The sequence below is a fragment of the Phocoena sinus genome, chromosome X (genome assembly GCF_008692025.1).
Source record: "Phocoena sinus isolate mPhoSin1 chromosome X, mPhoSin1.pri, whole genome shotgun sequence".
Classification (NCBI taxonomy): domain Eukaryota; kingdom Metazoa; phylum Chordata; class Mammalia; order Artiodactyla; family Phocoenidae; genus Phocoena; species Phocoena sinus.
This window is the reverse complement of record NC_045784.1, coordinates 114,794,344-114,816,566: the sequence shown is the minus strand read 5'-3', so window position 1 is coordinate 114,816,566 and position 22,223 is coordinate 114,794,344. Positions and strand designations below refer to the sequence as shown.

Sequence of the window (22,223 nt, the reverse complement as noted above, 5' to 3'; positions counted from 1 at the left end):
TCAACATCATTAATCATTAGAAAAATGCAAATCAAAACTACAGTGAGGTATCACCTCACACTGGTCAGAATGGCCATCATCAAAAAATCTACAAACAATAAATGCTGAAGAGGGTGTGGAGAAAAGGGAACCCTCTTGCACTGTTCGTGGGGATGTAAATTGATACAGCCACTATGGAGAACAGTATGGAGGTTCCTTAAAAAACTACAAATAGAACTACCATATGCCCCAGCAATCCCACTACTGGGCATATACCCTGAGAAAACCACAATTCAAAAAGAGTCATGTACCACAATATTCATTGCAGCACTACTTACAATAGCCAGGACATGGAAGCAACCTAAATGTCCATCGACAGATGAATGGCTAAAGAAGATGTGGCACATATATACAATGGAATATTACTCAGCCATAAAAAGGAACTAAACTGAGCTATTTGTAGTGAGGTGGATGGACCTAGAGACTGTCATACAAAGTGAAGTAAGTCAGAAAGAGAAAAACAAATACCGTATGCTAACGCACATACGTGGAATCTAAAAAAACGGTACCAATGAACCTAGTGGCAGGGCAGGAATAAAGACGCAGACGTTAGAGAATGGATTTGAGGACATGGCGGGGGAGGGGAAGCTGGGATGAAGTAAGAGAGTAGCATTGACATATATACGCTACCAAATGTAAAATAGATAGCTAGTGGGAAGCAGCCGCAGAGCACAGGGAGATCAGCTCCGTGTTTTGTGACCACCTAGAGGGGTGGGATAGGGAGGGTGGGAGGGAGTCTCAAGAGGGAAGGGATATGAGGATATATGTATACATATAGCTGATTCACTCTGTTGTACAGCAGAAACTAACACAACATTGTAAAGCAATTATAATCCAATAAAGATATAAAATAAAAATGTGTCTACCATATATTAATGTCACACATAAGTGTTGGGGAGAAGAACTAAAGTTAATATTATAGTATCCATTTGGGATATTCATTTTTTAAAACTTCTAAAAATATTTCATAATATACCATACTTCTGAGTATATACAATAACCAAAGTAGACTTAAAAACCAAGTTAAAAGTGGCCAATGAATGCTTAAAATCTCATGTTAATACTCACAATACATTCCTATCAGATAGCTGGGTAGTATCAGAAGAAAGCACGTTGGTTGTGTCTTGGAAAAATCTCTCTGGCTGATGTTCAAATGTCATTTCACCTATGACGAAAATGCAGATCAAGGTAGATATATTTTGTCTAGTGTGTTTATTATGCTTTTAATTGCAAAAGTAAAACTTGTTCATTGCAATTAATTTATAAAATACAGAAAAACAAAAGGAAAAAAATTTTACATCACCATTATCCAGAGATAACCATTTTTCAGTAATTCCTGAATGTGTGTATACATGATTTTTTTAAACGAAATTGGATTTGCACTGTATATAATACTGATATGTAATCTACTTTTTGTTTTTAATGATTATAATTTTTCTCATATTAGTAACTAAATTCTACAACATAAATTTATATAGCTATGTAGTAAGGATGTACCATACTTTAATCTCATTCCTTATTTTAAAACTTTAAGTTACTGCTCTCCTTATTTTGCTAAACATACACAATGAACTAAATAGATCAATTTTTTTTTTTACAGCATACAATGAACAAAATAAATACATTTTCAAAGATTAGGGAGAAAAACTTAATCTCAAAAAACCACATTGCTATAATCTTCACTTTGAAGTAAATGTTACACATTCATGTGATAACCATGTCTGGATGTGAGTAAAACTGATGATCAAGTCCATAACTTCTATGGTGGAATATATTTGAATGATAAAACACTACGGCCACCTACTCATTAAAAAATATCCCTAGGAATAGAGATTTCCAGACCTTCCTTAGGACTATAATCATGGCTCATAAAGCTCGAAAGAGGTCTAGGTATTATCATATCTCATGCCAGATACACTTACACCATTATGGAAAAACTACTCATCTCTCCTTTTTGGTTTAAATTAAAAACAAGACAAATCAAAACAAATTCATCATAGAAGAAAATTAAAATTTTCTTTGCTAAAATCATTATTACTCGTAAAACAATATTTATAGCTGCCCAATCTCTGTAGATTTCTCAGAATTCCCACTTGAAGCCTTATTTTTTCTTGCTTGTTCCCAACGGAAGTAATTGCTGCTAATCACCATAAAATATGCCTTCATATGCTTGGAGACTCTAACCCTTATTTCTCCTCCACTTTACAGAGAGTCCTCATTCTTTTTTTGTTTTTCCCCCCCAGGACCTCTTTTTGGTTTTTTATACCATCTTTCCCCACACTTCACTTGTATTAATGTGATCATCGGACATACTTTGTTGTTTCCCAAATAAATATTCATATTCCAAAATATATAATTAAAATTAAATTTCTGTTTAATCTGTTATTACATCTGGAAAGTCAGATAAACTTTGACCAGATCTGTATAGACTATATTTGGGAGGGTCTGACTTAAAACATATAGACCGTGTGGTACTTATAGAATTTGCTTTGGAGTTCTTAGGGACACCTCAAAGAAATGAGGCAGTTAACTTCCAGAGCAGCTGAAAACCAGGTACAAGAAGCTCATGTGGAACATGCCACATCCACCAAAACACTGGATGGACACCAAGTCTATTATGTCAAAATTGAAATATAAAAACAATTTTTAAAATCATAAATTCTAAGAAAATTCCAGGCATTTTCAACATCATGAAACATTTTATGTGTTATCTTAAAAGAAGAATTATTTTAATTTAGTAAAACATTGTCTTTAATTTAAGCGTATTTGATTTTAAATACTCAAATGACACCCCCCCCCCCAACTTCCTAACAGCTCTTCAACTGCTAATACATTTGAATGTTTTTTCAACATTAGCCCAAACTTCACAGCACAGGTAAAAGACACTTAAGCTAGGTCATTGATCCATTGTCATAAAACAATGTGCTTAGTTTGTAAAAGAGCATTTTCCAGAACTGATCTCCTCTTAGTCTTAGAATATAACGAGTACACGCTGGGTTAGGTATGTTGTTAGGAAGACTGCCATTAATTCATGCCAAATGCAGGGAACATTGCAGTGCATTTCAGTTTCCTTCCCTCTAGTTTTGCTCTTCCCCTACCTCTGCCCCCCCACCTCCATTTCTTCTTCTTTCTCCTTCTTCTTTCCCATCTTAATGGATTTTTCACAAATACACATTTTTAAGTTTAATCTCCTTTCCCATTTTCCCTCCTTATTATAGTTTAACTTTGTATTAAGCCCATAATTCAGTAGTCATATCCAAAAAAGGGAAGAAGTACATAGCTTAGTGAGGCAGGGGTGAGAAAGGGGATCCAGAACTGTGGCAGTTTAAAAAGAAAAACACTTCTGTTCTTTCCCTGCCCTTTTATTACTGAATAGGTGGATCATTTTCCATATATTTAACCAAACAGAACCCCCATAAACAACTGAAACATCAACATACACTTTAGCATATATTTTTAGTGCTGTAAGTGGATCTAATTTGTGTCAACTTATTCATATGATATCAACGTGTACGTGTAGTGGTGGGGCAGGTCAGGGGTTGAGATTCAGGAGAATACTTGATGGCTGAATCACTCTATTTATTCATTCATTCCCCATCTTGTTTCAGAAAGTATTTAAGGCAGCTAGCTTGGTGAATTATACAATGAAAATCATAATAGTTGACTAAACTGGAATTAAAATTTTCAATTCACATGGCCCTTTATAGCTTTCAAAATGTCTTTACACATAGTTTCATTTCAGTGAAACAAAAGGCCTCTAGTAATTTATCAAATATGTTTTAAATAAATAAATCCTTTAAAATGAATTTTTGTATAATACTTGATTTTATGTGATATCTTATGAAAATAAAGTTATATTTATTTCTGTTGGTAGATAAAAGTACCTTTTCTTTTTAATGGTCCAAGGATACTTGGTCTAATAGTGTTGGTTGGGACTTTGACTTCTTCTAAAATAAAATTATAATCGTTACAAGAAAACATTTGAACAAGATCAGCTGTGACTATTTCGTTATAACAGATCTAAGGATATACACTAAAAGAGGACTGTATGTAGTATCCCACATCACATGATTTCATTGCTTTTCTCTAAATCTAGGTAAAAACAGGAAAGCCTCAGGACAGAAAACTGTCTTGTAACTTATAAGGATTCAGGATTTTCCCAAGTTGTGGGGAAAAAAAGCTAGAAGGACCTGTAGTCCTGGCTGTGACCTGCCTTAAGACAAGGTGAAAATCATGAGTGAATAAGGGGATATGGTTGTTAAACGTTCATTTGTTCATTCGAGAGTTAGCTCTGATCCTTATGAACAAGCTGGGTCAGAGGATGGCTATGTTCAGACAGGGTTAATGAATTACTGATTCTTCATATGGTCACATGTTCTCACACATTCTTAGTTGATTCTTTTCAAAAATACAAAAAGGGCTTCCCTGGTGGCGCAGTGGTTGAGAGTCCGCCTGCCGCTACAGGGGACGCGGGTTCGTGCCCCGGTCCGGGAGGATCCCACATCCCGTGGAGCGGCTGGGCCCCCGAGCCATGGCCGCTAAGCCTGCGCATCCGGAGCCTGTGCTCCGCAACGGGAGAGGCCCGCGTACCGCAAAAAAAAAAAAAAAAAAAACCAAAACGATGACATTTTAATTTAGCTAAAAAGACATTACTTGTTTGGTTGTCACAGAACCTGGAGCTACAATTTTTTTTTTTTTTTTTTGGCTGCACCGTGCAGCTTGCGGATCTTAGTTCCCCAACCAGGGATTGAACCCGGTATAACTTTTCTCAGAAAGCAGATTAGTGGTTTCCTGGGGTGGGCAGGGGTGGGGGGAGGAGATCAAGTGCGAAAGATCATGGGGAAACTGTTCAGAGTGTCGGAACTGTTCTATATCTTGATTATGGTTACGGTTACAGGATTGTACACATTTACCAAAATTAATCAAATCGTATACTTAAAGGTTGGTGACTTTTGTAATATGTAAATAATAGTTTAAGAAATGAAAGGGAAAACTGCCATTTTGAATCAGCTATAACTATAGCAAAATGTATCCCCCAAAAGATTTGGGTGGTGAAACATTGATGTTTTATAAGTATTTCAAGGGACACAGACTTTTAGACACTCCTTTCTTACCTTCTCAGTCGCCCTGGTGAGAGAAGCTGTTGGGGGTGCTAGAATTAAATCAGTGGACTTTGGAGAAGGTGGTTTCCCTAAATCTTGTTACTCTTTATAAGCAGTGTCCAATTGTAGCACCTATTGCTTACTTATCAAGTGCTGAGGGTGATAGCTATGGCACGGGGAAGGGAATCCTTACTGCGTCAGTGGTTGTACCATGGAGCTCTCACCATCCTAAAGCAAGCAGGGAACCCAAGATTCACTTCAATAAGCAAAGGCACCTTTTGCCTTTTGGGAAAGAGAGCTACATGCTGGATAAGGGGCTTCCCTAGCACCCAAAAAAGACCTAGAATGTGACTACTCAATATTGAGCAATACCTAACAGATACACAAATCCTAAATTTCAGTCTTTCTCTTTGGGTTTGACCTGTGATTTGTTATTGAAAACTACAATGCCGTGTCCAGGAAAGGATCAAAAAAGCTTTGGTTAGAACTAAGATACAAATGGGACAACAAAAATAAACAGCTATAAAAATGTTTATAGATTTTATGTGGACAAAATCAGGACCACACAATTCAGGATTTTAAAACATGTTCTTTTCTTCTCCAAGACACAAGTAAAGTTATATTACATGTTTCTTTCCTCTTTCTAACACACTTGCAGATTTACTCACTAACACTTACATTAATTAGGATTAGGTCAGTTAAGGGAATCCAAGAGCCTCTATAAATTGTATTAGCACCAAAACATGAAAAGTGACAGGCTCCAGAGGTTATCTACTCATTCTTCAGGACTTATTCCTAAATCAGGAATAGATGGCAATCTAAGGCGCTCAGGGCTCAAAAGAAAATAAGATGTCACTGCTTCTGCTGATGACCCATTTCCCTACCTAATAATCCCCAAATCTAGAAACTGACATCTAACCAGAACCTCTTCTACTCAAATTTCAGCTCAGTTCTTATTTTGTCATTATCTGAGATGTCCATGGAAAAGAACCCTAAACATCATTCAACTACCACAACTTAGTAATTATAATATGTACAGGGACATAAAAAAATGTTAGCAAGGAATGTAACTACATTCCAAACATGTTTAAATGAAAGGCTGTACGTTAAAATGCTAGTAGGAGTATATGTATTACAGGCATAAAAATGCAGTATTTTCCCAGTAAATCCATGGCCTGTGGTTTAAAATTCTAATATATAGTTAATAAATTACATAGAAGGGAGTGAAATCATTTATCATTTCATCATCTAAGCAATTCAACCAGCACAACTGAACTTTTTTTAGACTCACTAGGACAGAGAGGAAGTTGATCCACAGGAACAGTGGTTTTGTATCAGACAACTATTTACTTTGAACCCCACTCTCAAGCAATTAGTTATTTTTATGGGTAAATCATAAACTGTTTCTTAAGAGCAATAAAAAATTATGCAGGGCTTCCCTGGTGGCACAGTGGTTGAGAATCCACCTGCCGATTCAGGGGACACGGGTTCGTGCTCCATTCCGGAAGGATCCCACATGCCGTGGAGCGGCTGGGTCCGTGAGCCATGGCCGCTGAGCCTATGCGTCCGGAGCCTGTGCTCCACAACGGGAGAGGCCACAGAAGTGAGAGGCCCGCGTACCGCAAAAAAAAAAAAAAAAAAAAAAAAAAAAAAAATTATGGAGCATATATAATTTTAGTTTCAAATGAGAGTTTAAATGTCTAGAAATGACAGCAAAACTAGGTAGTGCCAACATGAAAAATCAGTAAAAATTTCAAATTTTCTACAAAATTGAAGTGCTAATACCATACCATACCATACTTCAAAGTTTCTTTCCAAGATTGACCCATCTGTATTGCAGTTTGTACCTCCTTACAAAAGAAAAGATGTCAGTACTGAAGTTTACCTACCGAAAAAAAAAGATATAACTGAATATGATCAGAATAGTAATTCAATGCACACTACTCACCATTCATGCATTGTTTCCCTATTCATTAAATCCACGGCTTCTTCCTGAAAGGTGAGAACGTGAGGATAAACCGAATGCCCTGTTCCTATGATTTGACAAAGTTTTACTTCATTTGGCTGTACATTTATTATTATTCACCGGGCTATAGTAGAGCTAGAGTATAAACAAATCTCTAAACAAGTGTCCGGTTCTCTACTTTTCATTGTTGCACCTACCACACAGAGATCTATTACTTATGCATTATAGTACATTGGATATGCAGGAATTGATTAGATGAAAAACTTTGTACCTTTCTTCATTCAAAAGAGAAAACATCAAACATTAAACATTAAACTATTTTTCCAACCATTAATACTATATTAACAAATAGCACTCACAGTCCAACAAACTAAATGTCTTTCAGCATGGGTTTGCTTAAGCAAATGATGGTACAAGCATGATTTAAATCTAGTCATTGACATTGAAAAACATGTATTACATATTAAGTAGGAAAAAACCACAAATGCTTCTTATGTAAAACTAAATGAGAGGTGCTCAGAAGGATGTTCCCCAAAAGGTTAACAGTACTTATCAATGAGTAGTGAGATCTGTGACAGTTTGTTCTTTCTTTCTCTGTACTTTACCATATTGTTTGACCTTTTTATAAGTATGCAAGTATTTTTCACATAAATAGTTACTTAAAAAAACAACCCACATATGGAAAGACATCCTGTGTTTGTGAATTGGAAGACTTAATATTGTTAAAAAGGCAATACTACCCAAAGTGATATATAGATGCAAGGCAACCCCTATCAAAATCTCAATGGCATTTTCTGTCAAAATAGAAAAATGACCTTGAGAAAGAATAAACTTGGGAGGACTACACTACCTGGTTTTAAAACTCACTACACAAAGCTACAGTAATCAAAACAGTGTGGTTCTGGCATAAGGACAGACATATAGACCAATGGAATAGAATAGAGAGAGCCTAGAATAATCCCTTGCGTATATAGTCAATTGATTTTCAATAAGGATGCCAAGATCATTCAGTGGGGAAAGGACGGTCTTTTCAACAAATGGTGCTGGAAAACTGAACATCCACATGTGAAAGAATGAACACTTTCCTTACACCATATACAAAAGTTAACTCAAAATGGATCAAAGACCTAAACTTAAAACTTAAAACTATAAAACGCTTAGAAGAAAACATAGGGCAAAAGCTTCATGTCATTGGATTTGGCAATGATTTTTTGGATATGATACACAGGTAACAAAAGAAAAAAATAAATTGAATTTCATAAAAATAAAAAATTTTCTGCATCAAAAGAGAGTGAAAAGACAGTCACAGAATTGGAGATGTTTGCAAATCATATATCTGATAAAGGATTAATATCCAGAATTTATAAAATATTCCTACAACTCAGTGACAACAACAAAACAACTCACTTGAAATACAGATGGTCCCCAATTTACAATGGTTCTGCTTATAATTTTTCAACTTTACGATGGTGCAAAAGCAATGTGCATTCAGTAGAAAGCCTACTTCGATTTTGAATTTGACCTTTTCCCGGGCTAGTGATATGCGGTCAGATACTCTCTCGTGATGCAGCTCCGCGGCAGCCATGGCAGCTCCCCGTCAGCCATGCAATCACGGGGGTAAACATCCGATACCCTTACAACCATTCCGTACCCAGACAACCATTCTGTTTTCACTTTCAGGACAGTATTCAATAAATTACATAAGATATTCCTCACTTTATTATAAAATAGGCTTTGTGTTAGATGACTTTGCCCAGCTGTAGGCTAATGTAAGTGTTCTGAGCACGTTTAAGATAGGCTAGGCTAAGCTATGATGTTCAGAATTTCGCTGCATTAAATGCATTTTCATCTTAGGATATTTTTAACTTATGATAGGTTTATTGGGACATATGCCCATCACAAGTTGAGGAATATCTGTATGGGCAAAGGACTTAAATAGATGTTCCTCCAAAAAAGATATAGAAATGGCCAATAAGCATATGAAAAGATGCTCAACATCATTTTTTATTAGGGAAATGCAAATCAAACCCATAATAAGATACTGCTTTACATGCATTAGGATAGGCATTATTTTAAAATATGGGGGAAAAAAAAACAAGTGTTGTTGAGAATGCAGAGAAACTGGAACATGAATTGCTAGTGGGAATGTAAAATGGTGCAAACTCTGGGAAAAAATTGGTTTCTCAAAAAGTTAAAGATTAAATTATCATATGATCCAGCAATCCCATTCCTAGGTATATACCCAAAAGAATTGAAAGCAGGGACTCAAACAGATACTTGTATACCAGTGTTCATAGCAGCAGTATTCACAAGAGCCAAAAGGTATCCTTTACCAGATGAATAGTTTTTTTAGATGGTATATACATACAATGGAATATTATTCAGCCACAAAAAGAATGAAGTTCTGACACATGCTACAATATGAATGAATCTTGAAAAGATTATGCTAAGTGAAATAAACCACACACAAAAGAACAAATATTGTATGCTTCCACTTATATGAGCTACCTAGAATAGTCAAATGCATAGAGACAGAAAGTAGAACAGAGGTTACAGGAGTGGGAGGGTAGAATGGGGAGTTATTGCTGAATGGGTACGGAGTTGCTGTTTGGGATGATGAAAAAGTCCTGGAAGTGTAGAGTAGTGATGGCTGCCCAACATTGGTGCTAAATATTATGCGGAACATGAAATAAGCAGATGAGCCTTCCCTTAAAGAGGCCTAGAATCACATTGTAAAGACAAGCTTTATTATATACATTTAGTCAATCTCCAAAGTAAGCATAGTCATAGCCCAGGAGGTATACAAGATGATCCACTGAGAAGAAAAAAGAAAACAAAATAGAAATTTAATTTATATACTTTAAAATCCAAGACAGTAAGAAATGAAAGCTTGCCGATATTAGACATACAGATTGACACTGGTGCCCTCACTCAGCCCATAGGGTCCAAAGATCTTGTGAGAGGAGAGCCTTTTTTTGGCCTTTAGCTAAGTACAACTAATTGCAGTTTTATCTAGTTTTAACTAAACCAAGCACCGCAAAATGGACAAGTGCCTTAACAAGATTCCCACGAGAAACCTTGGACAGAGATTAGTAATGCAAGTCTGTGCAGACAACAGCCTCTCCTGGCACAGCTTCTCATCAGCCACCTGACTGAAAACACAATGCTGAGCTAATCTGCTTTGTCAGGGAGCTGGCTAAAGTAATTCTAATCCTCAAGACCATTGGAAACACGAATTCATACTGACTCTCAATAATCATCTATAATTAATAAAATAAAATTTTAAAATTTCTAGAAACATCATTTCATCTTCATCTCATCCTTGTTATATCTCTAATCTTGCATATATTCTATGAGTCACACTATATGCTGGCACTCAATATACACTATATTCACAGTATATGGCGATAATGTAAATACAATAGACATAAATTGGAAGCATGTGCTCAGTTTTTATTGATGCAGTGCGTGATTAAAAGAGTTTAAATATTACTGTCTACAGTATAAACAATAAATGTCATAAATAGTCTGTAATAAAGAGTGGTGTGAGTTGTGTGACTTAAAATTTGACCTCGGCCTTGAAAGACGTTTAAAATCTGGACAAGCAGAGGGTGGAGGGGAGGCTGTAACAGCAGAAGGAACCATATGAACAGAAGTTTAGAGGAGAGAAAGTATATGGCAGGTTACACGGTAGTGAGACTAGTTTGGTTGAAAGGGAATTTGCACTACAGAGCAATGAGAAAGAAAACTGGTAAGAGCACCAGATTTATGGGATCTTAAATAATTGAAGAGATTGAATTTAAAGAGTTTGGGCAGAATAGCATAGCTGTTAGGACCACTGGTTTTGGAGCCAAACAGAACTGAGTCAAATCCCAGCTCTATAACTTACTACCTGTGTGACCTTAGGCAAGCAACTTAACCTGAGCCTCAGTTTCTTCATCCTATAAAGATGATGATAATAATAAGGATAATGACGTGGTTGTACAGTTCCTATTAAAAGGTCTGGCACGGGCTTCCCTGGTGGTGCAATGGTTGAGAGTCCACCTGCCGATGCTGGGGACACGGGTTCGTGCCCCGGTCCGGGAAGATCCCACATGCCGCGGAGCGGCTGGGCCCATGAGCCATGGCCGCTGAGCCTGTGCGTCCGGAGCCTGTGCTCCGCAGCGGGAGAGGGCACAACAGTGAGAGGCCTGCGTACCACAAAAAAACAAAACAAAACAAAAAAAGGTCTGGCACATAGTAAGTGCTCAATACAGCCTAGCTATTCTTCTTCTTATTATTATTCAGAAGGTAATGGGAAGCCATTGTAACTTTTTGCACAGGAGAGAAAAAGATGAAAATAATGTTTTAAAAAAGATATTTTGGTGTTGGTTGTGGAAGTTGGATTAAATTAGCAGAGATAGGAAATCTATTAGAATATTATTAAAGTAATCTGGACCCAAGGGACAGAAGGAAGTAGTAATGGGAACAGAGAAGGTATTGTCAAGGAAGAATTAATAGGATTAGATGCCTAATTGGATACAGTAGAAAAATAAGGAAGAATTGAAGATGAACCTAGAGCTTTGAGTCTTAAAACTGTGAGACTGACTATTTTGATGCCATTATGGAAAATGAGAGAAATTGGGAAAGGAAGTTTAAGAAGTTAATCAGTCTTTTAAAACAATGGGATAACAGTAAATCTTTTCAGCAAAACGTAATTGTTAGCATAGTTCTTCCATTTAATATTGACGTAGATGTAGATGTTTTCCTCTAGGGAGAAGCTCAAAGTATTTTGTAATTCACTCAATCCACAAGTAAAGAGCAAGTTTTCCCAGAACTAGGACAGAATTTTGCTTATTGTTTCTCCCACTGAAAGTTGGAGCATTCCCCAACATCAGCTATTTTAGGATCATTAGTAAAAGTGGGTTGACACTTTTATTATTTACATCTTGCCTATTTCCAAAACGGATATGAGATGGCTTATAATAAAATAAGATTGTTAAATTAAGGATTAAAAGTCAAGAGCCATGTAACTGTCAAGGGCAAAGAGTATGCTAGAAACCTAGGTTAAGGAGAGTTGTTGTACTTGAGCACTGAACTTAGCTTTCAACTTTTTAGTATCTAAGGTAAAAATGAAAATAGGAAGTCACCCACTTTTGCTCTCTGAAGGAGAGTATGCTTGAAAGATTTTAGTTGCCCAGTGGCACCTGGCTCAATAAATGCTTGCTGAAAGAATGAAACAATTTGTAAACTAAGATCAAATTAAATTTCTTTTAAAACAAGCTAGGCTATTCCCTTAGAGAAGGTCTCTTCACAAGAGATACTAGGTACTTTGTAGGTTCCAAGGAAAACTCAAAAACAAATCACAGAAATCTAATGTCATTGCTTTACTAGACTAAAAAATGGTAACAAAGTCCACAAGACAGACTAACTGTGAAACCTGGCCAGCAGAAGAAAAAGCTCACAGGCACACCTTATGTAACAGACAATATCTAAATTGTCCCTATCACAATCATGCCCTGTACTCCAGCTGGTATAATCTGTTTTAAATGGCCTCATCTCATAAACCTCCCCTACATTTTTGTCTAAACCCAGTTTAATCTATCCAAACTAGGTAATATAAAAAGAAGACTGTAAAATGTGTGGCTAAAGTTCATATTTGTGAAGATATAAATACAAGGGATGCTAGAAATGCAGAGGTAGTATGTAAGTAGATAATTTTTTAATTGATTTTACTGAAGGCACTACAGAGAAAGTCAAGTTCTTATTGGGTACCAATGATTTTATTTTCTATTTAACAAGTCAGGAAATAAATGTAAAGTTATAGAATAATATGTTGTGAACGAACTGTTACGGGTTCAATTGTTTCCCCCTCAAATCCATATGTTGAAGTCCTAACCCTCAGTGCCTCAGAATATGACTTTATTTGGAGAGAGGGTCTTAGCAGAGGTAATCAAGTTAGGATAAGGTCATTATTGTGGGACCTAATCCAATACGACTAATGTCCTTATAAAAAGGAGAAATTTGGAGATAGACACTTGTATAAGGAGAATACCATGTGAACATGAAGATGGCCATCTACAAGCCGAGGAGAGAGGCCTGGAACAGATCCTTTTCTCACAGCCCTCCAAAGAAATTAACCCTGCCAACACCTTGATTTCAGATTTCTGGCCCCCAGAGCTGTGAGAAAATGAACTTCTGTTTAAGCCCCCAATTTATGATACTTTGTTAGGGTAATCCTTGCAAACTAATACACAAGCTATTTCTGCAGGGATGTTATTTGTTTAGGGGACTGGGAGGGAGGGAAATAAAGCCTGAGTGCTTTCAAACCTCTTGAAATATAAGCTCAATTGCTATTAGGAAAGGAAAATGACATAAAAAGAATAATTCCTGAATATTTAGGAAGAATTACTATGTTTAGAAAATCAACTTCAATGGTAATCATTTTGCAATATATACACATATCAAATTATTACGTTGTACACCTTACACTTAGACAATGGTATATGTCAATTATATCTCAAAGCTGAAAAAAAAAAAGAAAATTAATTTCTAGCTTGATGTTCTCAAGCTCTCTAATACCAAGAAAACAGCTAACAACCACAGTCGAGAAGAAATTGTCTGGGACTTCCCTGGTGGCGCAGTGGTTAAGAATCCGCCTGCCAATGCAGGGGACACGGGTTTGAGCCCTGGTCCGGGAAGATCGCACGTGCCGCGGAGCATCTAAGCCTGTGTACCACAACTATTCAGCCTGTGCTCTAGAGCACGCGAGCCACAACTACTGAGCCCGCGTGCCACAACTACTGAAGCCAGTGCGCCTAGAGTCCATGCTCTGCAACAAGAGAAGTCACCGCAATGAGAAGCCCGCGCACCGCAACGAAGAGTAGCCCCCGCTCACCGCAAAACTAGAGAAAAACCTGCGCGCAGCAAGGAAGACTCAACACAGCCAAAAATAAATAAATAAATTTAAAAATAAATAAGTAAATAAATGGCTTCATTTAAAAAAAAAAAGAAGAAGAAGAAATTGTCCATTAACTGCCTAATAGGAAAAGGGCAACTTAAACCATACCCTTACTTGAAAGTTGACCCAGAACATAATATTGACTTGGGGCTGTGTGCTTGTTTTAGAATAAAAGCAAATATAATCAAATCAGTTTGTAGAAAATACAGGGGATAAAAGAGCATATTAAACAGCACCACATGGAAGCAGAATCAGAATGTGGGGCTTTCCACAAGACAAATGGCCTGGTTTCTTCAATAAGGAAGTGTCATGGAACAAAAACAGGAGGGGAAGATTGTTTCAAATAAGAGACCTAAAAGATCATGGTTGGAACATGTTTGAATCAGTGAAAAAGGCATTTTTTGAGAATCAGGAAAATTGAACCTGGACTGGTTATTAGATAAAATTAAGGAATAACTCTGTTAGATGTGATGATGGTTTTGCAATTATGTAAAATAAAAAGTCCTCAGAGATTCATACTAAGTATTTAAGGGTAAAAAGATATTAGGGTTTTACTTTAAATCACACTCCTCCCCCCAAAACAGAAGGGGATAGTTGAAAAATGATGTACAAAATGTAATCAATAGTTGAAGCTAGATATTGAATACATGGAGGTTCTTTTTTGCATGTTTTAAAATTTCCATTAAACGATTTTTAATGTAGTGTGCCAGGAACCACACATATATTAAATCCTTTCATCCTCACAAAAATCCTACGAAGCAGCTACTATTATTTCCCCCGTTTTGCTACAAAATGAAATTAAATAAATGCCTTTGTTAATGTCACTAGAGTGAAAGTTCAGAATGTAATGAGGCAAGAAACAGACATTTCTGTTTTGTACTTAAAAGGTTAAGTTCAACAGCTAAAAAGAAGTCATGGTTAAAGAATGCATGTAAAGAAATATGCAACTTAAGATATCTATCGGACAATTAAACTGCTGAAAATAAGTCTTAATTTTCCATTCAATCAGCACCCAGATTGAAAGTTAATGTTATTTCTATTTTCCCATTTCATTCATTTTCTACTTGTGTTTCATTTTATTTTATTTTAGCTTTAATTTTTGTTTTATAATTTTATTTAATTTTTTAAAATTTTAATTTATTTTTTACCGAAGTATAATTCACCTACAACACTATGTTAGTTCCAGGTGCACAGCATAGTGATTCACTATTTCTATATATTACAAAAAATGATCACCACTTGTGTTTCATTTTAAATGTTTATAATATATATTCTGTCACTATGGAAGTAAGTTGCTTTACAATTTATATTACTAACCAGTTAAATTAGTCCTGATTTCAAGCTTCATAATCAAATAGAAACATGTAGTAATCAATTTAAAAATATTTGGTCTAATTTAGGGGAAGCAAAAAAAATGCACAAGTAAACCAGAGGTCCCTTTAGCTACTAGTTTTAGGTTCTTTCATTAAGAATTTCTTAAATAGCTACATACTCACAAAGACAAACAGTAAAAGAATGTCTTATTTACTAAAAAGTAAAAGGATCTTTTAAACCAGACTTTCTTGCTAGTGGATGATAAGCTGGGCGTTAGGGAAGCCATGGTATGAGGGAGAGAGGGAGAGAGGGAAAGGAAGCAGGAGCTGGAGCACAAAAAACTAGGGTTACGAGATACTCTGGGTTTTGTGCCACTGAAAACATGGTGAGGGTAGCTGTAAAAGAATCCAGTAATTTGGGGCTAAGTCTTGGCTTGACACTTGCTAACTCTGGACATTTGGTAAATTACTAACTTTCTGCCATCTTTGGTTTCTGACCTTATAAGTTTGTTGTGGGATGAAATGAGACCACAGATGAGACCTATTATAGTGCTAAGTGAATAATAAGTGCTTCATAACAGTTAAGCGGCCCCGCCTTGAACAAAAGTCTGCTTGTAGTTGGGTGAAAAAAATAATCCCACCACCTGTGGTGAAATGGCGATTTGATCTTTTGAGTTCTGTGGCTAATCCTTGGATAAATCAAAGATTTAATTCTGTATTAGGCTTTTGCTATTACACACACACACACACACACACACACACACACAAAACATAAGACAGTGAGGTACAATGTGTTCCTGAACTCAAATCACTGAGAAGTGAACACAAAATGATAGCATAAAGACGGTTTTATGTGTCAAAAAAATTCTTCACCTGGGGATTTAAGAAAACCATGATAACTATGGCTGTTATGAACCTGAATATTAATTTTCATATATAGCATTCATCATCTTCTTTGAGATCCCTGAAAGAAATTAGATTCAAGGTAAAAGAGTATGCAGTATTTCGGGAAACTATCAGTTTATTAAGACAGTTAATAACCCAAATAAATAGAGGGCTCCTTAGTTGTTTTGGATTCTTTTTTCTTTTCTTTTTTTTTTTGTTTTTAGAGCAACCATTCCTGGAATTAAAAACTTAATCACATGTGACCTCACTTAGAATTACTGAACCACAGGTATTGTTTAAAAGAAAAATAAAATTTACTTTTTTTAATGAACAGCTGTCAGTTTCTCAAAACTTCTTCTTACCTGTTTGATTTGATGAAGGTGACTGGTGGAAGCCTGAATGGGAGAAGGTGGCACAAACTGAAATTTAAAATATAAAAGTCAAGTTTCCTTTAATGTTTCTGATTATTTCTAAACATTAATTAAGTCAATGTTGAATGGCTTAAGGTATTTCTTGAATGCCTAATGCATGCTAGCAACAGCATTAATTAAATTTAAAGTTTTTAAAAATTAAAAATCCAATTGAATCTCTTTTCTCAACGCTTATGAAGACCCATACAAGAGGGAAATGAAAGAATGGAGAGATTTAAAGCTGTGTGAAAATAAGGCTTGAAAATTACCTTTAGAATTCATTTATCAATTCTATCTGTAGCCTGGTTCGTTCTTGAAATGCTAGATAATGAATTTACCATAAAGTATGCTCACATTATATCTTAAGATCACATTGAATTGTATTTAAATATATTTAATGAGCACCTACTATATGCTAAAGCACTGTGCTAGGCCCTGAGGATCCAAAGACAAATAAGGCATTTTCCTGTCCTTGAGAAATTCAAAGTCCAGGTAGGAAAAACTAGGCCACAGGTAAGTGCCAGAACAAGTTAGGATTTGTAGGAATTCAAAGGACAGAGAATATGATTCTGCCCGGGGTCTTCGAGACGGCATCACAGAAGAGGGCAGGAATTCATTAGATAGAAAAGAGGAGGGAGGCTATTTCAGGGAGTGGGGAAGAGATACTCAGGCAGAGAGCCATGTTTGGGGAACAGAGAGATTCAGGGTGACTGAAACTTGGCACGTGATAGTGCATGGCAAGAAGCAAACTTGGGGGAAATTTGGCTGAAACCAGGTTGTTGTTTTTGTACTTTAGCCTTTGAGCCTAATAGGAAACCTAAAGCATAGGGCCCTCTGAGGTCTTAAACCTCAAAGGTATTTTAGACAAGAAGATCATATCTATTTTAGAAAGGCAACCCTAGCAGCATATGCAAAACAAATTGAGGGTGGAGGGAAGAGGTACTAGAAGCAGGGTCACGGGCCAGGTAAAAGATGACAAGGGTTTGACCGAAAAAGGGAGGGATGAAGACAAGGAGGCAGATTGGAGAAATGATAAGAAAGTAGAAAGAGCTAAAGGTTGGCCTGAGGGTTCTAGCTGAAACTATAGGTGGGTGGTGGTCAAGAAAGGCAGTGAGAGGAGCGTGTTGGCCAAATAAATATTCTTATGAAGCAGATAGTCTGAATTTTTATTACGTTTTAAAATTCATCATATGACTTTTAAAGGAGATATTACCTCGCCAATTATATTTTTCTGAAGAAAGTGTTGAAATCAGTTTTTTTTTCCTAATCATTTGCTAGAAGATGGAGGAAACAGCCAAGGTTCAATGACATTGACACATCATCAACCAAAGTTCACAGCTCATATTAGAGTTCACTCTTGGTGTTATACATCCTATGGGTTTGGACAAATGTATAATAACACAAATCCATTGTTACAGTATCATCTGAGCAGTTTCCCTGCCCTTAGAATCCTCTGTGCTCCACCTATTCATCCTGATCTTTAATTTTTTCAGCAGAAATTGACTCACTTTCTTTCTCATTATAAAGCAATCAATACATGCTCAGTATAAAACATAATTAATGGGGGAAGAAAGCATCATCCACTCTCCAGAGATGACCATAGTAAATATTTCAGTGTTTATTTTTGCAGTTTGAGTTTTTGGGTTTTTTTGATAACACATTCCAGCTCCACATCTGGGGCCACTGGCAGCTCTCAGCTCCTGGTCCAGCTTCTATCAAAATGTCTACTGTTCACAGAATTCTGTGCAAGTTTGACACTATCCACCTGACCACTGACCACTATCCACCCCCAAATGTAGACAGGTCAGTCAAAGCATACACCAACTGGGATGCTGAGCGGGACGCTATGAACATTGAAACGGCCATCAAGACTAAAGGTGTGGATGAGGTCACCATCGTCAACATTTTGACCAACTGTAGCAATGAACAGAGACAGAATATTACTTTTGCCTATCAGAGAAGGACCAAAAAGGAACTTGCATCAGCACTGAAGTCAGACTTGTCCAGCCACCTGGAGAAGGTGATTTGGGGCCTTCTGAAAACACCCACTCAGTACGAGGATTCCAAGTTGAAAGCCTCCTCCATGAAGGGGCTGGTGACAGATGAAGACTCTCTGATTGAAATCACCTGCTCAGGGACCAACCAGGGGCTGCAGGAAATTAACAGTCTACAAGGAAATGTACAAGATTGATCTGGAGAAGGACATTGTTTCTTTTTCTTTTTAAAAATATTTATTTATTATTTTTGGCTGCGTCAGGTCTTAGTTGCGGCATGCAGGATCTTTCATTGCAGCGAGCAGGCTTCTCTCTACTTGTGGCACATGGGCTCTCTAAGTTGAGGCGCGTGGGCTCAGTTGCCCCGTGGCATGTGGGACCTTCATTCCCTGACCAGGGATCGAACCCATGTCCCCTGCATTGGAAGGTGGATTTTTAACCACTGGACTACCAGGAAGTCCCAGGACATTGCTTCTGACACATCTGATGACTTCTGCAAGCTGATAGTTGCCCTCGCAAAGGGTAGAAGAGCAGAGGATGGATCTGTCATTGACTATGAACTGACTGGCCCAACATACTTGAGATCTCTATAATGCTGGAATGAAAAGCAAAGGAACTGATGTTTCCAAGTGGATCAGCATCATGACAGAGAAGTGTGTGTCACCTCCAGAAAGTATTTGAAAGGTACAACAGCAATAGCCCTTATGATCAAGAAGGAGGGCAAAGGAGACCGGCAAAATGTTTTCCTGAACCTGGTCAAGTGTATTCAGAACAAGAAGTCCCTGTATTTTGCTGACTGACTGTACAACTCCATGAAGGGCAAGTGGACTCATGATACGGTCCTGATTCGAATCATGGTCTCCTGCAGTGAAGGAAGGGGACACATTGAAAATTCGGTCTGAATTCGAGAAAGTATGGCGGGCACTGCCACATCCAGGAGGACAGCAAGGGTAACCACTAGTAAGCGTCGCTGTGCCTGGGTGGTGGGGGTGATGCCTGAGATGGCACAAGTGTCCAGAAGTGGGGCTCCTATGATTCCAGGTGACAGTTCTAGAAACTCAGTTTGCAATTAGCAGCCCCCTTGTACCCATCCCTCACCTTGCCTAAGCATTGCCTGACTTTCCCAGCAAGTTTCTCCTTTTAGCCAAAGAAATGAACATTCCAAGGAGTTGGAAGTGAAATCTATGATGTGAAACACTTTGCCTCTCTTGTACTGTATGGTAAACAGATGAATAAATTGAATTTTTATTTTAGAAACAAAACAAACTCAAAATCCATTCCAAGTGTCTTTCCATGTTAAAATTCACCTGCAACAGCATTTTTTTTTTTTTTTTTTTTTTTGCGGTACGCGGGCCTCTCACTGTTGTGGCCTCTCCCGTTGCGGAGCACAGGCTCCAGACGCGCAGGCTCAGCGGCCATGGCTCAGGGGCCCAGCCGCGCCGCGGCATGTGGGATCTTCCCGGACCGGGGCGCGAACCCGTGTCCCCTGCATCGGCAGGCGGACTCTCAACCACTGCGCCACCAGGGAAGCCCTGCAACAGCATTTTTAAAGGCTGAAAATTATACCATATAGAAGTACCATAATAATAAGCAGCACCTATTTATGTGCCAGACGTGTCTTATCTCACTCAATTCTCCCAACAACCCCATGACAGAATGGCTCAATGGGAAATTTACACCAAAGATACCAGTGAGGTTTATTGACATCTCAGGAAACTAGTTCTATTTTAATACCTTGCTTCATGTAGAAAAATTGACATTATTATTGTCCCCATTTTAAAGATTAGAAAACTGATGGCCAGAGAAATTAAGCAACTTGCTCGGTCATACAGCTGATAATTGCTAGAACTGGGACTCAAACACAGATAAGGAAGGCTCATTCATTAAATCTGTTCTCTGTTGCTGGACATTCATACTGTTGCCACATTTTTTGCTTGCTTTTTATAAATAATGCTATGATAACCTTTAAACTAATCTTTGCACACATCCTTAGTGAATTCTTTATGATAAATTCATAGAGTTGGAATTTCTGGGTCACAAGGCTGTAGATACGCATTGCTGACCTGCCCTACAGAAAGCTTATACAAATTCACTTTCCAGCTGTGTATGAAAATATTGATTTCCTTGTACTTCTCCAACATTAGATATTATTGCTAATTAAAAAAAAATGTATGCCCATTCTTAAGGCATACTGTAAAAAATAATCTATTTTCCAAAGCAAGTAGAAAATATTGTGATTTATCCACAGTTTTGGATATTCTCCCCCAATGTGCCCGTCTATTAGCATTGATCATTGAGAAGTTGTGCGGCAACATGCACCAAATCTGAAAATTTTAGGTTTACTTTTAAAAAGTTCAAATACATTGGGTTGGCCAAAAAGTTCGTTCGGATTTTAGGACAACGTTATAGAAAACCCGAACGAACTTTTTGGCCAATCCAATATATATCCACACACATATCCTTGAACAAGCAGAATTTTAACAAGTTTAATTCATACTACTGATGCTCATATCATCCTCATTCAAATGCCCAGAAAGTTCACAATATAGAATGTGCAACACTAAGGTTTATAAGATTTATAATCTAATTGAAAAGACATGTTAACCTGAACTTAAATATATACATACACCCTACATACAGAAAAATATGGTACTTTAGCTGTTTTATAAATGACTGTTACTTTTTAAAAAGCCAAAAGAAGAGAATTGTATGGTGTGGCAAACTGTTCTAAACTAATTATGAAAGACTTCCTGGAAGAGATTATTTTTAATTGATATCTAAGAGATGGGAAGGAACAAGTTTAGTTTCAGGCAACGGCTCAGAATTTCCTACTGGAAAACTTTATCCAGGAAATCCTGAGAAGATTGCCTGACTGAAGTTGATGACATCTGCAAGGATACAGTGTGAAATGTCTGGGGAAGGTAGGATTTGAACTTGAGCTATAGAAGTATAAGCCACAGTAAAGCTTTTAAACTGGACAAAATATGGATCATTTATGGGACTTGGTTGGTTCTTTTAGTAATAACGTAGAAAATTAATTGTAGAAAAGGCATCTGGAAGAGAATTCTCCCAAAGATTAAGTACTGTACGTGGTATATGCAAGGGAATGACCTCAGATAATTTTTCTACATGAAACAAGGCATTAAAATAGAACTAGTTTCCTGAGATGTCAATAAACCTCACTGGTATCTTTGGTGTAAATTTCCCATTGTGCCATTCTCTCACACTTTAGGGAAAAAAAGTCCTTGGGAGGAAGCAACAGTACCAGCATCAAGGAATGATGTCACAGGGCAGGGAGGGTAGGAGTGGGACTGGGGGATTGGGAGGGTGCTGGGTGAAGCTGATTCCCAAGTGTTATCTCTAGTGAAGGAATTAAGATAGGAGGAAAGGTCGTGCTTAGTTCCATTTAAGAGAGACCACAGAAAACTAATATTGTAAAGACATTAAATTTTTTAAAAATAATGTTTAACTTTCCTAGGTTTGCTATTTTTAACCCATTTCCTACTGTAGTTACTAGAGATAAAGCACTTAGAAAATTCTGAACAAGGGTTGTATGCTATGTTTAGGAATGTCT

The 22,223-nt window shown here is 37.2% G+C and overlaps 1 protein-coding gene and 1 pseudogene across 1 annotated transcript in view; one reads left to right on the top strand and one right to left on the bottom strand.

The window, feature by feature from the left end:
* Nucleotides 1-1,120: 1,120 nt before the first annotated feature.
* Nucleotides 1,121-22,223, bottom strand: part of FAM122C (family with sequence similarity 122C) — a 33,525-nt gene continuing 12,422 nt past the window's right edge. The window contains exons 3-5 of the mRNA XM_032619829.1: nt 16,608-16,664; nt 7,090-7,133; nt 1,121-1,204 (exon numbers count right to left, since the gene is read on the bottom strand). Coding sequence (XP_032475720.1) covers nt 1,201-1,204; nt 7,090-7,133; nt 16,608-16,664 — 105 coding nt within the window. The 3' untranslated portion in view covers nt 1,121-1,200. The remainder of the gene's footprint in view (nt 1,205-7,089; nt 7,134-16,607; nt 16,665-22,223) is intronic.
* On the top strand, nt 18,361-19,610 carry LOC116747519 (annotated as a pseudogene).